The sequence below is a fragment of the Protopterus annectens genome, chromosome 2.part0, assembly GCF_019279795.1.
Source record: "Protopterus annectens isolate FY-2018-M chromosome 2.part0, PAN1.0, whole genome shotgun sequence".
Lineage (NCBI taxonomy): Eukaryota > Metazoa > Chordata > Ceratodontiformes > Protopteridae > Protopterus > Protopterus annectens.
Window position 1 is genome coordinate 1,125,998,866 of NC_056728.1, and position 15,143 is coordinate 1,126,014,008.

The following is a 15,143-nucleotide window of genomic DNA, read 5'->3' on the forward strand; positions in this document are numbered from 1 at the left end:
GCACTTGAAGTAAGCAGGTACCTATGTGAACTTCTCCATGAAAACTAGAGCAGGAAAAGCAACAGTTCAGCATCTGTTGTAGTCTGTGCAAGCTGATCATCTGTATTGTGCATCTCAGACTGAAACAAGCACATGTACACAATATGTAGTTTGGTGGTACCAACAGCACTGGCACTATGGGCAGTAAAGTATGGACCAAAAGTAACAGTGCTTATTTGATGGTATGTGTCATACTAGAAGTTTGGTATACACCGCCCCTGGATTCCCTGCAGTAGTGTGATGCACAAAAGTAATATAGCCTGGAAGTAATTCCTGTACTTGGCCAATTTCAGGAGGTAAAAATCACAAATGAGGTAGAGTACAGTTAAGGCTTATGGATGGTGCATTTGGCAGTGCTGTATCTGTATGACATGGTATGTGAATGCAGCATGTAGCTACACTATGCACTGAAGTGACTTGAGCTGCATCTTGCACATGTTAGGAAACCCTAACTGCACTGTTATGTTTATGTCCTAGGAGATGAGACTGTACCATAGATGGTGCAGATTGCTATTGTGCCTCACTCTCCCCAGATGTGTTACCACGGAAAAAGAGTTTAACACTGTCTGTACTACAATTACATGTGCCATGCGCATCTCCAGGGCTGTCCTTCCACAGGTATGGTACCTTCCACCAATACAATCACCTCAGCTTCAGCAGTGGTCTCTTCACCAGTAGAGATGGCAAGGTAGAGAATTAATTGCATTCTGTACAAGCAAGAAAAATGTAACCACATCTTGTAACAGATGCAGGGTCATACATCATATCTTTAATGTGGTAACCAGATCTTGTGCATGTTAAATTACAGATGGGTGCAATGCTTAGTGCTGTGAAAATACTGCAAAATGCTCTCCAAATCATCTGTCCTAGGACTGCTGGCTGCACTACGGTCTACCCTCATGAAGATATAGGTGGGTCAGCCACAGTCCTTCTGGCACCCTATGTGCCCCCTGACTGTATACTAAATGTACTTGAGACTCAAATGACAGCCTGCTGTCACACTCTACATCAGCATTATATGACACCTATCTGATGCAGATGCAATAAAACATGCTGCTTAGGATATAGTATTGCTGTTGGATCCCAAGTGTCCTGACAGCACTGTCTATGAAAATGGAAAAAGACTGCATACGTTACTGTCAGGACACTTCACTCAGCTACAACCATGCTGTAAGGAAATGAGTGCCAAGGTGTACATTACTCTAATGTTACCACCTCTGCTCACCATTCTCTTAATTATGATGCTGATGTGCCTGATTATCACCAAGAATACTCTGTCTTATGCTCTCATATTCTACTGTTGCCTTGAATGCCTCATTTTCAGACAAAGTTGTACACTTTTGTGACCCACTAGCACTCACTGTCCTCTTCCAGACCAGGATACATGGCCTGTTTTTTGTAGGATCATGCCTCTGTCAGTTTTCACTGACATGATGCCACAATTATATTCAGATCAAATGGAATCTGCTCCTATGCCAGATTTCACTACAGATATTGCCCAACCTGGCTAAAAATCTAAGCATAATATCAAGCTGTGTGATCTTAAAAATGCAACTGTGCAAACAGGATGTCAAAGTGCAAGTCAAATATCCAGTAATATATTTTTCCTGTAGTGCTCATGTTATCTTCCCACACAGAGATGGTGCTGTAAACACTGCCAGCCGTGACACATGTGCGTACACACACACACACACACACACACACACACCTGTTACAATGGATCAATCTATCTACATGACTATGGTATTTGGTAAAAAAGAATCTGTCTCCTTCTGCTATGGGTGGCTTATCATCTCTACCATGCCCTGGTCTGGCTGCAATTCTCATGTTTTCATTGTCCACATTACTATCAACTTGAGCACAACATTTATATCTACACATTTCTTAGCTGGACATTATTCAGTTTATCATATTTTTTCCTAACATACAAACTGCCAGGTGTATTTCTAGCTGATCAGCATTCACTTACCTTCCATAATTAGGGTCCATGGTTTTAAAGTCCTCAAAAGTGGGTTTGATGTCCAGTAGCTTCTTAAACAGTGCTAGGGGGAAAGGCAGATAAACAATGCAGCAGTTGTACAAGGCAAGGCCACATAAAATTCCAAAGAGATAATATATTTTCTTTTCATCTGATGGCTGAAAGACAATAAAACATAATGCATGAAATGCATTTTATTATGCAGGCAATAGGAACTAGTTTAAAAACACAGCAAGAAGAAACACACCACAGTTACACCAGTTTAGATGTGTTGAAGTTATCTACAGCTATTGTAAAACTGTCACAAACTTTTTTTACATTGATCAAGATAAAAAAAACAAGAGGCAGAGCTGGAAGGAGACATGCCTGCTCTACGATACATTACAACAAAGACAGAATTACTCATTAACAATTTGAAACAGCACTGCTTTTCATAAGGGAAGCAAAATGATGGTCGAACTGCAAGTACTTCACTGGTGGAGCTCCCAGAAGCAAAATATTTAAATCTAGCATCATCCTTAATGTTTTAGTTTTTAACTCCTTACAAATTACTCCTTTAGTGAATTTGACAACAAAAGTGTTGCTTTGGAGAGGTTCCCCCTTACCTTTGCATAGATTGTCTTCTCATTTGTGGTTCCCCACTTCAAATGACTGAGATTGGAGCGCCAGAGTTTATAAGGCACTTCTCTGGATCTCTAGACAGAAGACAGAAGATTTAACATAACTATGCAATCACGGAAGCTAGCAATAACTTTTAACAGATAAACATCTCAATAAAACTTCTCTTGCAATGGCACATTAAAATCAGCGATATGGATACTCAAACTAAAAAAACATGTTCTACTATGCTTCTTTCAGATAAGGAAACCACATACAAGCACTACAAATCCTCAAATAAAGTAGACAGAGAGTGTAAAAACTAAAACTAGAACTGAATATTAAGCTTGAAGAATCTAAAACAGCTCTTCTCAAAATTCAAAGTTCAACTGACCACTTCCTACTTAACTTACAACATTCATGAAGCACTAAACAATATCATCACAGGGTTGAATGCATCTGAGAACAGAATCGCAGCATGTAATGAAAAAGTTAACATTTGCTAATAGTAACCACAAATCACTATAAGGACATTTCACCTATCAATAACAAACTCAGTGACTTAGGAGCATACAGCCAAAGGAGCAACCTTTTAATTAGAGGGATACCGGATTTGGTTCTCTATCCAGGCCTACCAGAAACAATCCTTGATATTTTCTACACCTATTACATAGCCAAGAATAGATCCAAAACATTGGTTTATAGGTTCATACTAGGCTAACCACCAAGGTCTTTAAGAAACTAGACATGCAACACAATCCAGTTTTGTCTCAGACTTAAATGGACACCTATATAGTGGGGTATAGTAGTAAACAGGTAGCTAATGGTGATGTGTGGGGGAGGTACTTAGGTTCATAGGCTGGTACTGGGCTATCTGCCCGAAGGCATATATTAGCCCAGCCATGTTGTGCGGTATTCACCGCCCCTTTAGTAGTTCCCCAGACCCTTGTACTAGCAGCTAGTACCCTTGGCCCCTATCTAGTAGTGCTGTTGGTGTGATCCCCAGTGTGAACTTTCTGTTACCCATCCACTCATCAAGGTTCCTCTTGAAGAGTGATAGTGAGGGGTTCTGTCTTATGTAGATCGGGACCCTGTTCCATAGTAAGGGAAGTCTCTGCGAAGGGAATCTATCCCTCCAGCATGTTCTATTCATTGTTGTGTTGAGGTTTATATCCCTAGAGTGTGTAGCTCGAGTAGATTTGGTTTTGCTAAGATGGAGCATGTTCAACAATTCTGGGTTGGATATGGCTCTGTACGTTAGACAGAGATCGCCTCTGAGAAAGCAGTTTGCAACAGAGAACAGTCTTAGCTTTTTCAATCGTGCTGCATAGGGCAACTGTTTGAGGTCAGTAATCCTCTTGCTTAGTAATCCACTTTAATTGAGGATTAATTTACTTACTGTCAGCCTCTGTCCATCAGAGACATGGGGGCCAGGCCAGGGGTAAATTTGCGATTTTCCATCCAATGATCAAATTTCCTTTTTAACAGGATGCGAGATAAACTCTGCTTCATGTACATGGGGGTTTATCCCACAGCACGAGGTTCCGTTGAGACATAGTGGTCCCTCCAACAGGTCCTATTTATGTTGCAAAGTTCAGGTCCTTAGATTTAATGTGTCTGGTGGTGTTAGTCTTGCCGATGTGCATGAGATCCATCAGAGATGGATACAAGGATGCCTTATATGCTAGGCACAGATCATCTCTTAGTAACCTGAAGGAGACTGAGTATAGAGATATGACCTAGGCAATCTGTGTAGGACAGGGTATTCATACCCTGGATTATCCTGGCATGAAACTTTTCAAGGTGTCTCAGCTGGTGCAAGTGCCTGGTTAGGTATTTGCCAAAGGGGGGCATTGTGCTTAATGATGAGTCTGAAAAGGGTAGAGTAGAGTGGTACTATTACATCATTGGACATAGATGCCATTCCTTTGCTTATGAGCTGAGCGACACAGAATGATTGTTTTTTACCATCTTGGCTACATGGTGGTTAAATGCCAGACAATTTGTCTACATATGTTTCCAGATCTTTAACTATCAGGTTAACTTTTAGGGGCGTTTTATCGATGAAGTAATGCTTGGGTGGACTCTTTCCAAAAGGGCACAATAATGATTTCTTTGCATTGAGTTTTAAGCTGTGGCTTTTACATTCGTCATTTGTTTATGTTAGAGCCTCTTGTAAAATGTTGTGGTGGGGGGAATTAATGGTGGGTCCCAATTTCCAGTCATCTGCAAACTTGGTAAGCCAGAGACCTCTGACATCAGCTTTGACTTCTAAGAAGTAGATGACAAACAGGAGTGGGCCCAACCCAGAACCCCTGGGGTATTCCACTGGTAACCAGTCTCTTGGTGGAGGTGGTCTCACTGATCCTGACTTCTTGGGTCCTATCTGTGAGCCAGTTGGCAATCCAGTGAATTATGTAGGGATTTATGCCTAGTTTTGAGAGTCTGTCAACAATACCTGACTGGGGTGTATTGTATCACACACATTGGCCAGGTCAAAGTAGGTGGTATACATAATTATAGCCATGCTTAAGTAGGGAAGATCTTGCCTTAACAAAGCCAAACTAGGATTGGTTCAGTGTCTGTAGGTTGGTGATGACCTTCTTGATAATTTCCACAACTAGGTTCTTTGCATATTAGACTTGCCAGACTGATGGGACTATAGTTCCTGTGGTTAGCTGATTGTCCACCTTTGTGAAGAGGCATGGCCACTGAGGCCCTCCATTCACCTGGCATGTAAATGGTTTTCAGTCTGTACTTGAACAGTGCCTCAAGTAGTCCTTCTAGGTCATGTTTTAGGCTATTTAGGTGACAACCAGGGATACTTTCAGAGTCCATTGAAGCAGTGTTTTTGGCTTAAGCAAGCACCTACAGGATCTGCTCCCTATTGATAGTTGGGAGAGATATGCCAGAATGGATTCACAGGGGTAGTGCGGGGTGAAGTTACAGATAAAGTTATCAGCCATTAGATTTGCTATGTCAACCTGGTTAGTGAAGGTTGTGCCATTTACCAACAGTTTTGCACACTGTTGAGTATTACCTTTACGATTCTTGACATAGCTGAAGAAGGCCTTCTGATTGCCCTAAGCCTTTGATGATATTCTGACTTCATAATTGGCCTTGCTGGACTTTACTGGACCTCTTAGTTTCTTGTATAACTGAATCAGACAGCTTTTGTTTCTATGAGAGTTACGTTTTCTGATTTTGGTCATGACTTTTTTCTTTTGTTATATAGCCCATTAGTGTAAAACTTACACCAGTATGGTTTGTTTTTGGTGTTATATCTGGGCTTACTTCTGGTAGGTACGGCAACCTCAATGCAGCCATTTACATGTTTGTTTGGTTTCTCTACGTGATCATCCTGGGCATTCCTTTAAATCTGTTATAATAGAAAAAGTGAACAAAAGTCAGCATGGAGGTCCCTGGTCACTACTATTAGAAAAAGGAGAACTGTATTGGCAGTTTAACATCAAATGCAAGTATGTGGCTAGGGCTAAATGAACAAACCTCCATATGTTGCTTGCTTAAGTTAAAAGCACTTCAAAGATAAAATATACGACTGATGTCTTTAGTTTTAAAATACCAAAAAACACTAGACAAGCAGTGAAGAAATGAGAAAGACTGAAATATTGAGGTTTTTAGTGCAGCTGAACCTTTAATAATCGCTATTCATCACTAGGACTTCCTTCAGAAAAAAAACGTAGAAGGCCAACTTTTGTATTCTAACCATACTGATACAGGGATAAATACAACTAATGAACTGGATACAACTAGTACTAATAACCCTTCATTAACAACTTCAATGACCCTTTAGAATATCTCCCACTATGGCGATCAGAAAGCATAAGAGTGAAGCGAAACAATGGCCAATGGGAATCCAGAATATATGATCAAAAAAACAAAAAAAAAAAGACAAAGTGAACCAATGATAAAGTGGAACCAGCAAACAGAAAGTCCAAAGCACCAAGACAAAAAGCATGTTCCGCAGCGTTGTATGAATATTTTTTTAATAAAACATAGCTTTCAGTCCAAGAGTCCTTCTTCAGTATTAATAAAATTGTATCAGGACATCCTTTATACTTAAAATCCAACAAACACATGACACAGCCTACCTATCACAAACTAACTACAATCAAGTAATTAAAAAAACAATTAATGATATATCCCACCAAAAATCTTAAAGGAATATGTTACATTCCCTTACGTCTTCAAGTTATTTTCTACTATATACATATAATATAATGACATTTCATTTAAAGATGTGCACATTTCTACCTTACCAAACTGAATAAATACTGATGTACATATTCATCTATTTGTGAGCACTTATTAGATGCATACAATTCAGCGTATTTATACCAAAATTTCAGAATATTACTGCAATTCATATAACATCACTTCAAATACAGACACATATTTATAAAGTACTAGAAAAAGGAATTGTTTGTTATGTTTATACCAAGATTTCAAAAATCATTGCCAAAAGATGTAATATAGTCACAATTCATTTAGTATTACCTCAAAGGCATACACGTATTTGCTAAAGTAAAAAAAAAGTGTGGGGGGGGCAACTCATATATATTTATATGTCTAATAATAAAATTGTTTATGCACAAATAAGATACATATACAGGTTATTCATAATTATTTAACATGTATATCTATCTTATTTGTGCATAAACAACTTGAAGACATAAGGGAATGTAACATATTCCTTTAAGATTTTTGGTGGGATATATTATTAATTGTTTTTTTAATTACTTGATTGTAGTTAATTTGTGATAGGTAGGCTGTGTCGTGTTTGTTGGATTTTAAGTATAAAGGATGTGATGTCCTGATACAATTTTATTAACACTGAAGATGGACTCTTGGTCTGAAAGATTTGTTGTATTAAAAAAATATTCGTACAATGCTGTGGAACTTGCTTTTTGTCTTGGTAATCCAGAATATATACCCAACCTCCCCAGAGAGGCTAACTCCGTTGGAGGAACTGTGAACACAGGAACCCCAATTGGAATTAATACAAAATACTAAAACTGAGCTTGAGAACTATAAAATTATCACAAGAACAAAAGATGACTTTAAAATATATACATTTTCATCCTACCTTATTAATAAAGATTGCGCTAAACTTTTTGCACAAGATCATACTTTTGTGCCTAATAAGCATGCAAGTTTAGCTTATATGCTTTAAAGCAATTTGTCAGAAAACTGAACCTTAATATATCGTGTTTAATAATTTATCTGAAGCAATGAATGGACTAAGAGTGTCTAGTACATATAATCCACCCATTTATCCTTCCTTACTCCTTTAAGAGAAAATCTGTGAACTATAATTGCGGAATGCCTTAAGTGAAAATGGAATGTCCACGACAATTTAAGTAAAAAAAAATACTTAATGGGTTAAAAATAAATATTTAAAAATAATAAAGCCTGATGGGGGGAGGGTAGTAATTATAGAGAGGAGATGTTTTGACTAGTGACAACTATTTAGAAGGCCCTCTCAATGAGTTGAGCATAGCTTATAGAAAGATAGAAAATGATTTAAATTACATGTTTATAAAGCAGCAAATAGGTTTAGTACTAATAGCAGTGTGGAGACAAAGGTTTATCCTAGATGACTGGAGAATAAGCATACTTGTACCAGTGTACAAGAACAAAGGGGACATCCACAACTGTGGGCAGTACAGAGCCATCAAACTCCTATCACATTGCATGAAAGTTCTGGAGAGGGTGATTGATAAATGGATACACAAAACAGTAGAATGTAAGATGGGAGATGAGCAGTTCAGATTCAGATCAGGATGCAGCACAATTGACCTGATGTTTGCAGTGACACAGATACTTGAGAAGAAGCTAGCGATGAGGAGAGTCTCTAACTGGGCATTCTTAGACTTGGAGAAAGCATATGACAAGGTCCCAAGAAAGCTGATCTGAACAGTACTGCGGTGGTATGAAGTCCCAGAAACATTGGTAGAATTAGTGCAGGCTATGTACAAGTAGCCAATGACTGAAGTACGAACAGTGTTCAGCCTCACTGAGGGGTTCCCAGTGGGAGTGGGTGTACACCAGGGCTCAGTTCTGAGGCCACTGCTGTTCATACTGGTGATAGACTACATTAGCAAACAGGATGGAGGGGACAGAGCAACAAAATTGCTGTATGGAGACAATGTGGCATTACAGGCAGACTAAGCTAGAACTTCAGCAAAGGATAGGAGAATGGAATGCAAAACTGAAGGCACATGGGACGAAACTAAGCACAAATAAGACAGTGGTAATGGCAGCAAACTGGGGAAATCAGAAGAAGCTGAGAATAGAGAGAGAAGGGAAGATAACAGAACGGGTAAACAGCTTCAAGTATCTGGGAGGGGTGGTGGAGGAGAAGGGAAGTCTGAATGAAGAGGTCAAAGCTAGAATCAGAGGGGCTGCAGCCTACTGGCATAGTGTGTTTGGTGTAGTCTATGACAGAAGAATGCCAAAGAAGCTGAAAAGTAAGGTATACAAGACAGTGGTGCAACCATTACTACTGTATGGTACAGAAACCTGGGCAGGAAAGGCAGAAGAGTTGAAGAATCTAGAGGTGATGGAAATTAAGTTCTTGAGAAGGGTGGTAGGATGCACACTGTGAGACACACGAAGAAGCAGAAGCCAAAGTAGCTCCAATTGCAGAAAATATCAAAGAGAACAGATTACGGTGGTTTGGACATGTGCAGAAAAGCAGAAGACAGTCTGGTGAGGAAGATTTGGGACAGACAGGAAGAAGGTAAGAGGAAGTGAGGACATTCAGCAAAGAGGTGGATGGATTGTGTGAAAGAAGATCTGTGACAATCAGGCAGGAGTGTGGCACTGAATCGAGAGAGTTGGCAACAGTTAACACGATATCCTGACCCCATGTAAAAAAAATGGGAAAAAGGGGGGCTGCTGCTGCTGCTGATGATGATGATGATGATGATGATGATGATGAAATAGATTTAGAAAACTACAACTTTTTGAATGTTAGCTCTATTATTCCTATGATCTTTTGGGTTCCAAAGATACACAAGAATATACAATGCCCCCCCCAGTGAGAATCATTGTTGATGCTAGGGGTTCAATTACACACTCCTGTGCTAAGTTTCTAGATGAAAAATTAAACACATTAGTGGCACAGGAGAGTAAAATTTGTAAAGTATTTCCATGAAAAGTAAACATACTGGAGTTTAAAGACAATTACTTTCTTTTAACAATCAACGTCAAAGACCTGTATACAACCATCCTGCATGATACAAGAATGGAAAGGTTTGTTGAATTCTTATTTGGCAAGGGAATCCCACAGGATAAAAAGTAATGTTTATGAAATATTAGCCGGTATTGTGTTGAAAAATAATTTTATTATCTTTAATGGTAAATACTATCTGCAATGTACAGGAGTGGCAATGGGGTCTGCATGTGGTGAACTTTGCAAATATAACCATGATACAATGGGAGAAGAAACATCTATTCCAATCTGAATTTATTAAATCATGTAAATTATATACACATTTTTTGATGTTTTTATCCTTTGGGATGATAGCGGAGAACAAATTATAAACTTCATGGATTTTATAAATCAGCACTAGTTTCTTGAAGTTTACATATGAAAGTAGTAATACCAATATCACATATCTTGATATCTGGTTTACTAAAGATTACTAATAAGAGGTTTACTTCACAAATATATAGAAGCCTGCTTATTTGAACGCATATTTATATTAAACTAGCTCACATCCAAATACACAAAACTGGGCGGTAGTAAAGGGACAATTTGTCAAGGCTGCCACTACGACTTCCATGTTTGAGCATTTTATGGATGAGTGTATTACAATAAATATGATTTTAGCTCAAGAATATCCTATTAAATTCATTGACAGCTTAATGTATGAAGTTACCAATAAGAGGGAGAACAATTTTTATGTTCCTATACTAGACACTCTTAAAAAAAGAACTGCATGTGCTCACATTTGGTAATGAGCAAAATATTGATGATTTAACAGTTTATGGTGAAGAAATAGTGGTAAAATAGTTTGAAAAGAATATTAATGCCAATACTATTCATAACTGTAAGAGCTCTTTTATAACAATGTTGAGTGGAAATAGTAGCATTACTTAAAATATTACTGAAAAAGTGGGTAATTTTGAGAGGACAGATGCCTTTCAGCAAAAATAGGACAGAGACTGCAAACTGTATAGAAAAAAAAGGATGCAACTTGAAGAATACTGTTGAAAGGTTAAGTAGTAAAAACAAAATGTTAACTGTATGAATATAATGAATATGTGTGGGAGATGTTCAACCTGTAACCGTGCTGGTTTGTGAGGGAATTTAAGATCAAGAATTGTTCTTTTAAAATAATGGAGCACTAAATTGCCAAACATCAGGTGTTGTTTATGCTGCCATTTGCCAGGAATGCCCAGGATATTATACTGGGAAAACTGAACATAGACTCAGAGACCGAGTCTACAAACAAATATATGATCTTGAGAAAAAAGAAAATAATGCTTTAGTAAAGCATCTTAAGTGATCATCCTTGGCACGATTCCCTAGAGTTACTCCTTGCACAAATAACTATAGGAAATACCCCTGTCCAAGTTATCATCAGGTATAGATCCCTCTCCATGAACCATGATATCCACACTGCCTACTTGGATCTACTTGAGTTGCTCAAAATACAATCAAACATGCTGGTTATGGGTGACTAACTACCTGTCCATAGAATGGGAAAATTATACATGTACAAACACACTTGCCCAAAGGTTCTTGGACTTCATTAACTCAAATGCCATGGAGCAAATAGTTGGTACCCCCAAACAGGGCCCAAACAGTCTAAGTTTGATACTCACCAACATGGTAGAATGGTGCACCACCACAAGTGTGCATCCCTCCCTGGTGAAGACTGATCATAAATCAGTCTCTTTTGAAGTTACAATAGCATTAGACCACCCAGTAGAAAGTAGGCTAAAAAACTTATACCAAGCCAACTACACTTATTTCTAATGAGAAGGCATTAATAGCTTCTAATCTCCTGTCTCAACAGAAGGCAAGGACACCTATACTGGTATTTACACCAATGCATTGTATAAACATCTATACAATTATATTGACTCAGCCATTCCTGACAGGACCAAAAGCAAGATCCGCAAGAAAAAACAAGCCCACCTAGTGGACATCAACCATAAACAGGTTATATAATAAGAGGAAGAAATTGCTGTCTAAGAGAAAGAAGGAATGATCTCAGAATTGGAAGCACATCCTTCTAGATTAGTATCCCTAGTGAAGGATAACCATAAGACATCCTTTAGCTACATTGGAAACCTTACAGGAAAAGCCATATTTGCTCTGAACTGGAAGTGAATGGTACCACATATACTGAACCAGTGGAAATAGCCAACCTGCTAGTGGGCATGTTCAATGAAAACTTCTCCCTGCTGGTTACACCACATATACCTAAAACATTCTTACACCAACTACTCTCTACCTAGTATCTCTAAAGATCAGGTCTTAACTGCTCTCTCCAAGGCCAAAAATACAACCTCTATGGGATCTGATAACACTGCTGGCTGAGTTTTCAATGGTTTAAAATAGCAGTTAGTAACAGCATTGGGTACTCTCTTCAACCACAGCCTAAAGACTAGTTTTGTTCCTGCTGAATGGAAAACAACTATTATACCCTTGCACAAGAGGGGTGCATCTATCAACCATGGGAACTATAGACCCATTAGCCTAACCAACCTTATCTGCAAGACCATGAAAAGAATCATCGTGGACCTTACCAACAGGGATATTGGAGACCTTCAAACACTTAACCCGACCCAGTCTGCTTTGGTTAAAGGGAAATCCTGTCTGTTGAATCTGGTGGACTTCTTTGACATGGTCACCAGAGCCCTGGACTATGCATATGTTTTACCCAGACTTGGCCAAGGCATTTAACACAATCCCCCACTCAGGCATAATTGAAAAACTCACCCAGCTGGGGGTAAACTGATATACTGTTAGGTGGGTTGCAAACTGGCTCACCAAAAGAACACATACAGTCAAAATAGCAGACTCCACCTCTACCATCAGACCCAATACCAGTGGTGTTCCACAGGGATTAGTGCTGGGACCCCCTATTGTTTGGAATCTACTTCTCAGAAGTACAGACAAAAACAAAAGACCTGTGGCTGACAAAGTTTGCTAATGACTGCAAACCGGAACCGTCACTGAGTCCCCATATGATGTCAACAGTCTACAAGGAGGACTTATGCAAACCAATTACTGGTGCCAAAGTCATGGTCTTAAACTCAATGCTAAAAACTGCATCATCGTCTCCTTTGACAAAGGTGATGTCCCTGCAGATTACCATATTACTAACACCCTAAGCTCTAAATCAGTGGTGAGAGATTTGGGGACACAGGTTGACAGCAACCTTACTTTTGATCATGTCGCCACAGTGGTAAGGAAGGCCTTCTACACTGCTCACCGCATAAGCAAGGGCATAGCTTCCAGAATAAAAGAGGTTATAACCCCCCTGTGCTCTTCCCTCATCAGGCCATCAACAGACTACAATGCTCCTTTTGGTGTGTACCTAAACAGGCACCTCAAAGGTTCCTCACAAATAAAATTCAGGGTCTTCAGCACGTCTTACATGGACAAACCAAAATCACCATCACTATACTCTGTATTGTACAGACTAATCACAGGCAATGCGTGCCTTGCATACAGAGAAACCTCCGATCCTGACTTACTGGAAATGCTGCACATTTGCAAGTCAAATGGTACATGATTCTCTCACTCTAGGGACCTTAACCTAGCATGTGATATCAACAAGACTTGCTGGAGACACAGATATGTCTCCTAGAGGTTGTGTCTCTTCTGGAATAAACTTCCAATACAGGTTAAACAGAGCCCCTCATTAACCCATTTTAAGCATAACTTGAACGACTGGATGGGAAACCACAAATTCACCACAGGGGCTTAACCTGTGTCCCTCTGGGATAGGGGCACTAGGTGCTGATTTAGATCTGCTTATAACATAGCCCATATATCTAGACCCTTAAGGGAACAAGGGGTGAACTTAGCTAGGCTTGTAAGGGTCCCAGGGCTATTAGCCTAGTAACCTATGAACCTATTCCTTTAAATTTGTTATAACAGAAAAAGTAACAAAAATCAATGTGGAGGTCCCTGGCCACTATTAGAAAAAAGCGAAATGTATTGGTAGTTAAAATGAAATGCAAGTATGTGGCCAGGGCTAAACAAGCAAACCTCCATATGTTGTTTGCTTAAGTTAAAAGCACTTCAAAGATAAAATGTATGACTGATGTGTTTAGTTTAAAATAATCAACTGTGACTTGTGGTATTAATCAAGTAGTGGTGACCTTTTTATACATATTTTTATACATTTATATATATATATATTTTTTTAATTTTGAAAATGTATATGGATGTAGTCCCTTTAAATGCTTCCATCCTGGTGGAGGTTTGGCTGTCATGTGACAAAATCCAGTTTGTTTAAACAGCTTCATAGGTTTTATAGTTTTATCTGAGGAAGTGTTATATGAATAAAATGAAACCACTCATTTATCTATAACAGCTTGACAAGTCTTTAAAAATTCAGTTTACATGCTCGACATTTTAAAATGTCAAATTTCATATGGCCGAGACCATACGATCGATTTTAAAACACTGAACGTTTTGAATGGAGATCTCCACACAGTGTGAAATGGGAAATTTTCCCTTTTCCTCGCTGCAGTGTGATCCCGGAGTTGGCATATTTAAATAGCAGGGGGGGCTTGCCCCCCTGTAAAAACATCTTAGAAAATTTGTTTTTGTTTTTCCTTTAGGTGTTCGATGTTTTAAAACGTCGATCATATGGTCTTGGCCATATGAAATTTGACGTTTTAAAATGTCGAGCATGTAAAGTGAATCTGTTGTACCATGTGTGTGTTTTGAGCATAAGGCTGGAGTTTCTGTGGACCGATGTTCTCCAGAAAAGACAGATTTGTTTTATTTCTTCTGTGTTGTTCTCCCACTGAATTCTACTTACACCTTTATTCCCAAATGTTATCCCTGACACAGAAATTTCATTCATTGTAAAATATATATCCCTATCTTTACTACATTATCTGAACTTTATTTTTCTCTTTATTTAAAGCATCCTGATCACTTCTAGACACTCATTTTTACAAAGTATTACTTGTTTTATTAATTTTTTTTTTGGAATTACTGTAATATCATCTGCATATGTTAACTGGAATTCTTAACCCTTCAGGTGTTATATACCCCACCTCCTTCATTTTTTTAATTCATTTCACATACTATCACATTTATAACTAATGCAAAAAGAACTCATTGGATATCACTGTCTTACACCACTCTTCATGTGTAGCTCTTGGCTTAATCAGACATTTACAAGTATTTTTACTTTATTACTATACACTGACATACAGCATTTCCTAACTTTCTCACTTATATTCTTTCACTACTACTCATAAGATTTCATGTCTGATTATGTCCAATGCCTTACTAAGGTCTCCT

At 38.6% G+C, this 15,143-nt stretch overlaps 1 protein-coding gene across 1 annotated transcript in view; it reads right to left on the minus strand.

Annotated features, from left to right (window-relative positions):
- Positions 1–15,143, minus strand: part of LOC122793371 (probable E3 ubiquitin-protein ligase HERC6) — a 962,939-nt gene that overhangs the window by 207,743 nt on the left and 740,053 nt on the right. The window contains exons 18-19 of the mRNA XM_044061322.1: positions 2,623–2,712; positions 2,009–2,175 (exon numbers count right to left, since the gene is read on the minus strand). Coding sequence (XP_043917257.1) covers positions 2,009–2,175; positions 2,623–2,712 — 257 coding nt within the window. The remainder of the gene's footprint in view (positions 1–2,008; positions 2,176–2,622; positions 2,713–15,143) is intronic.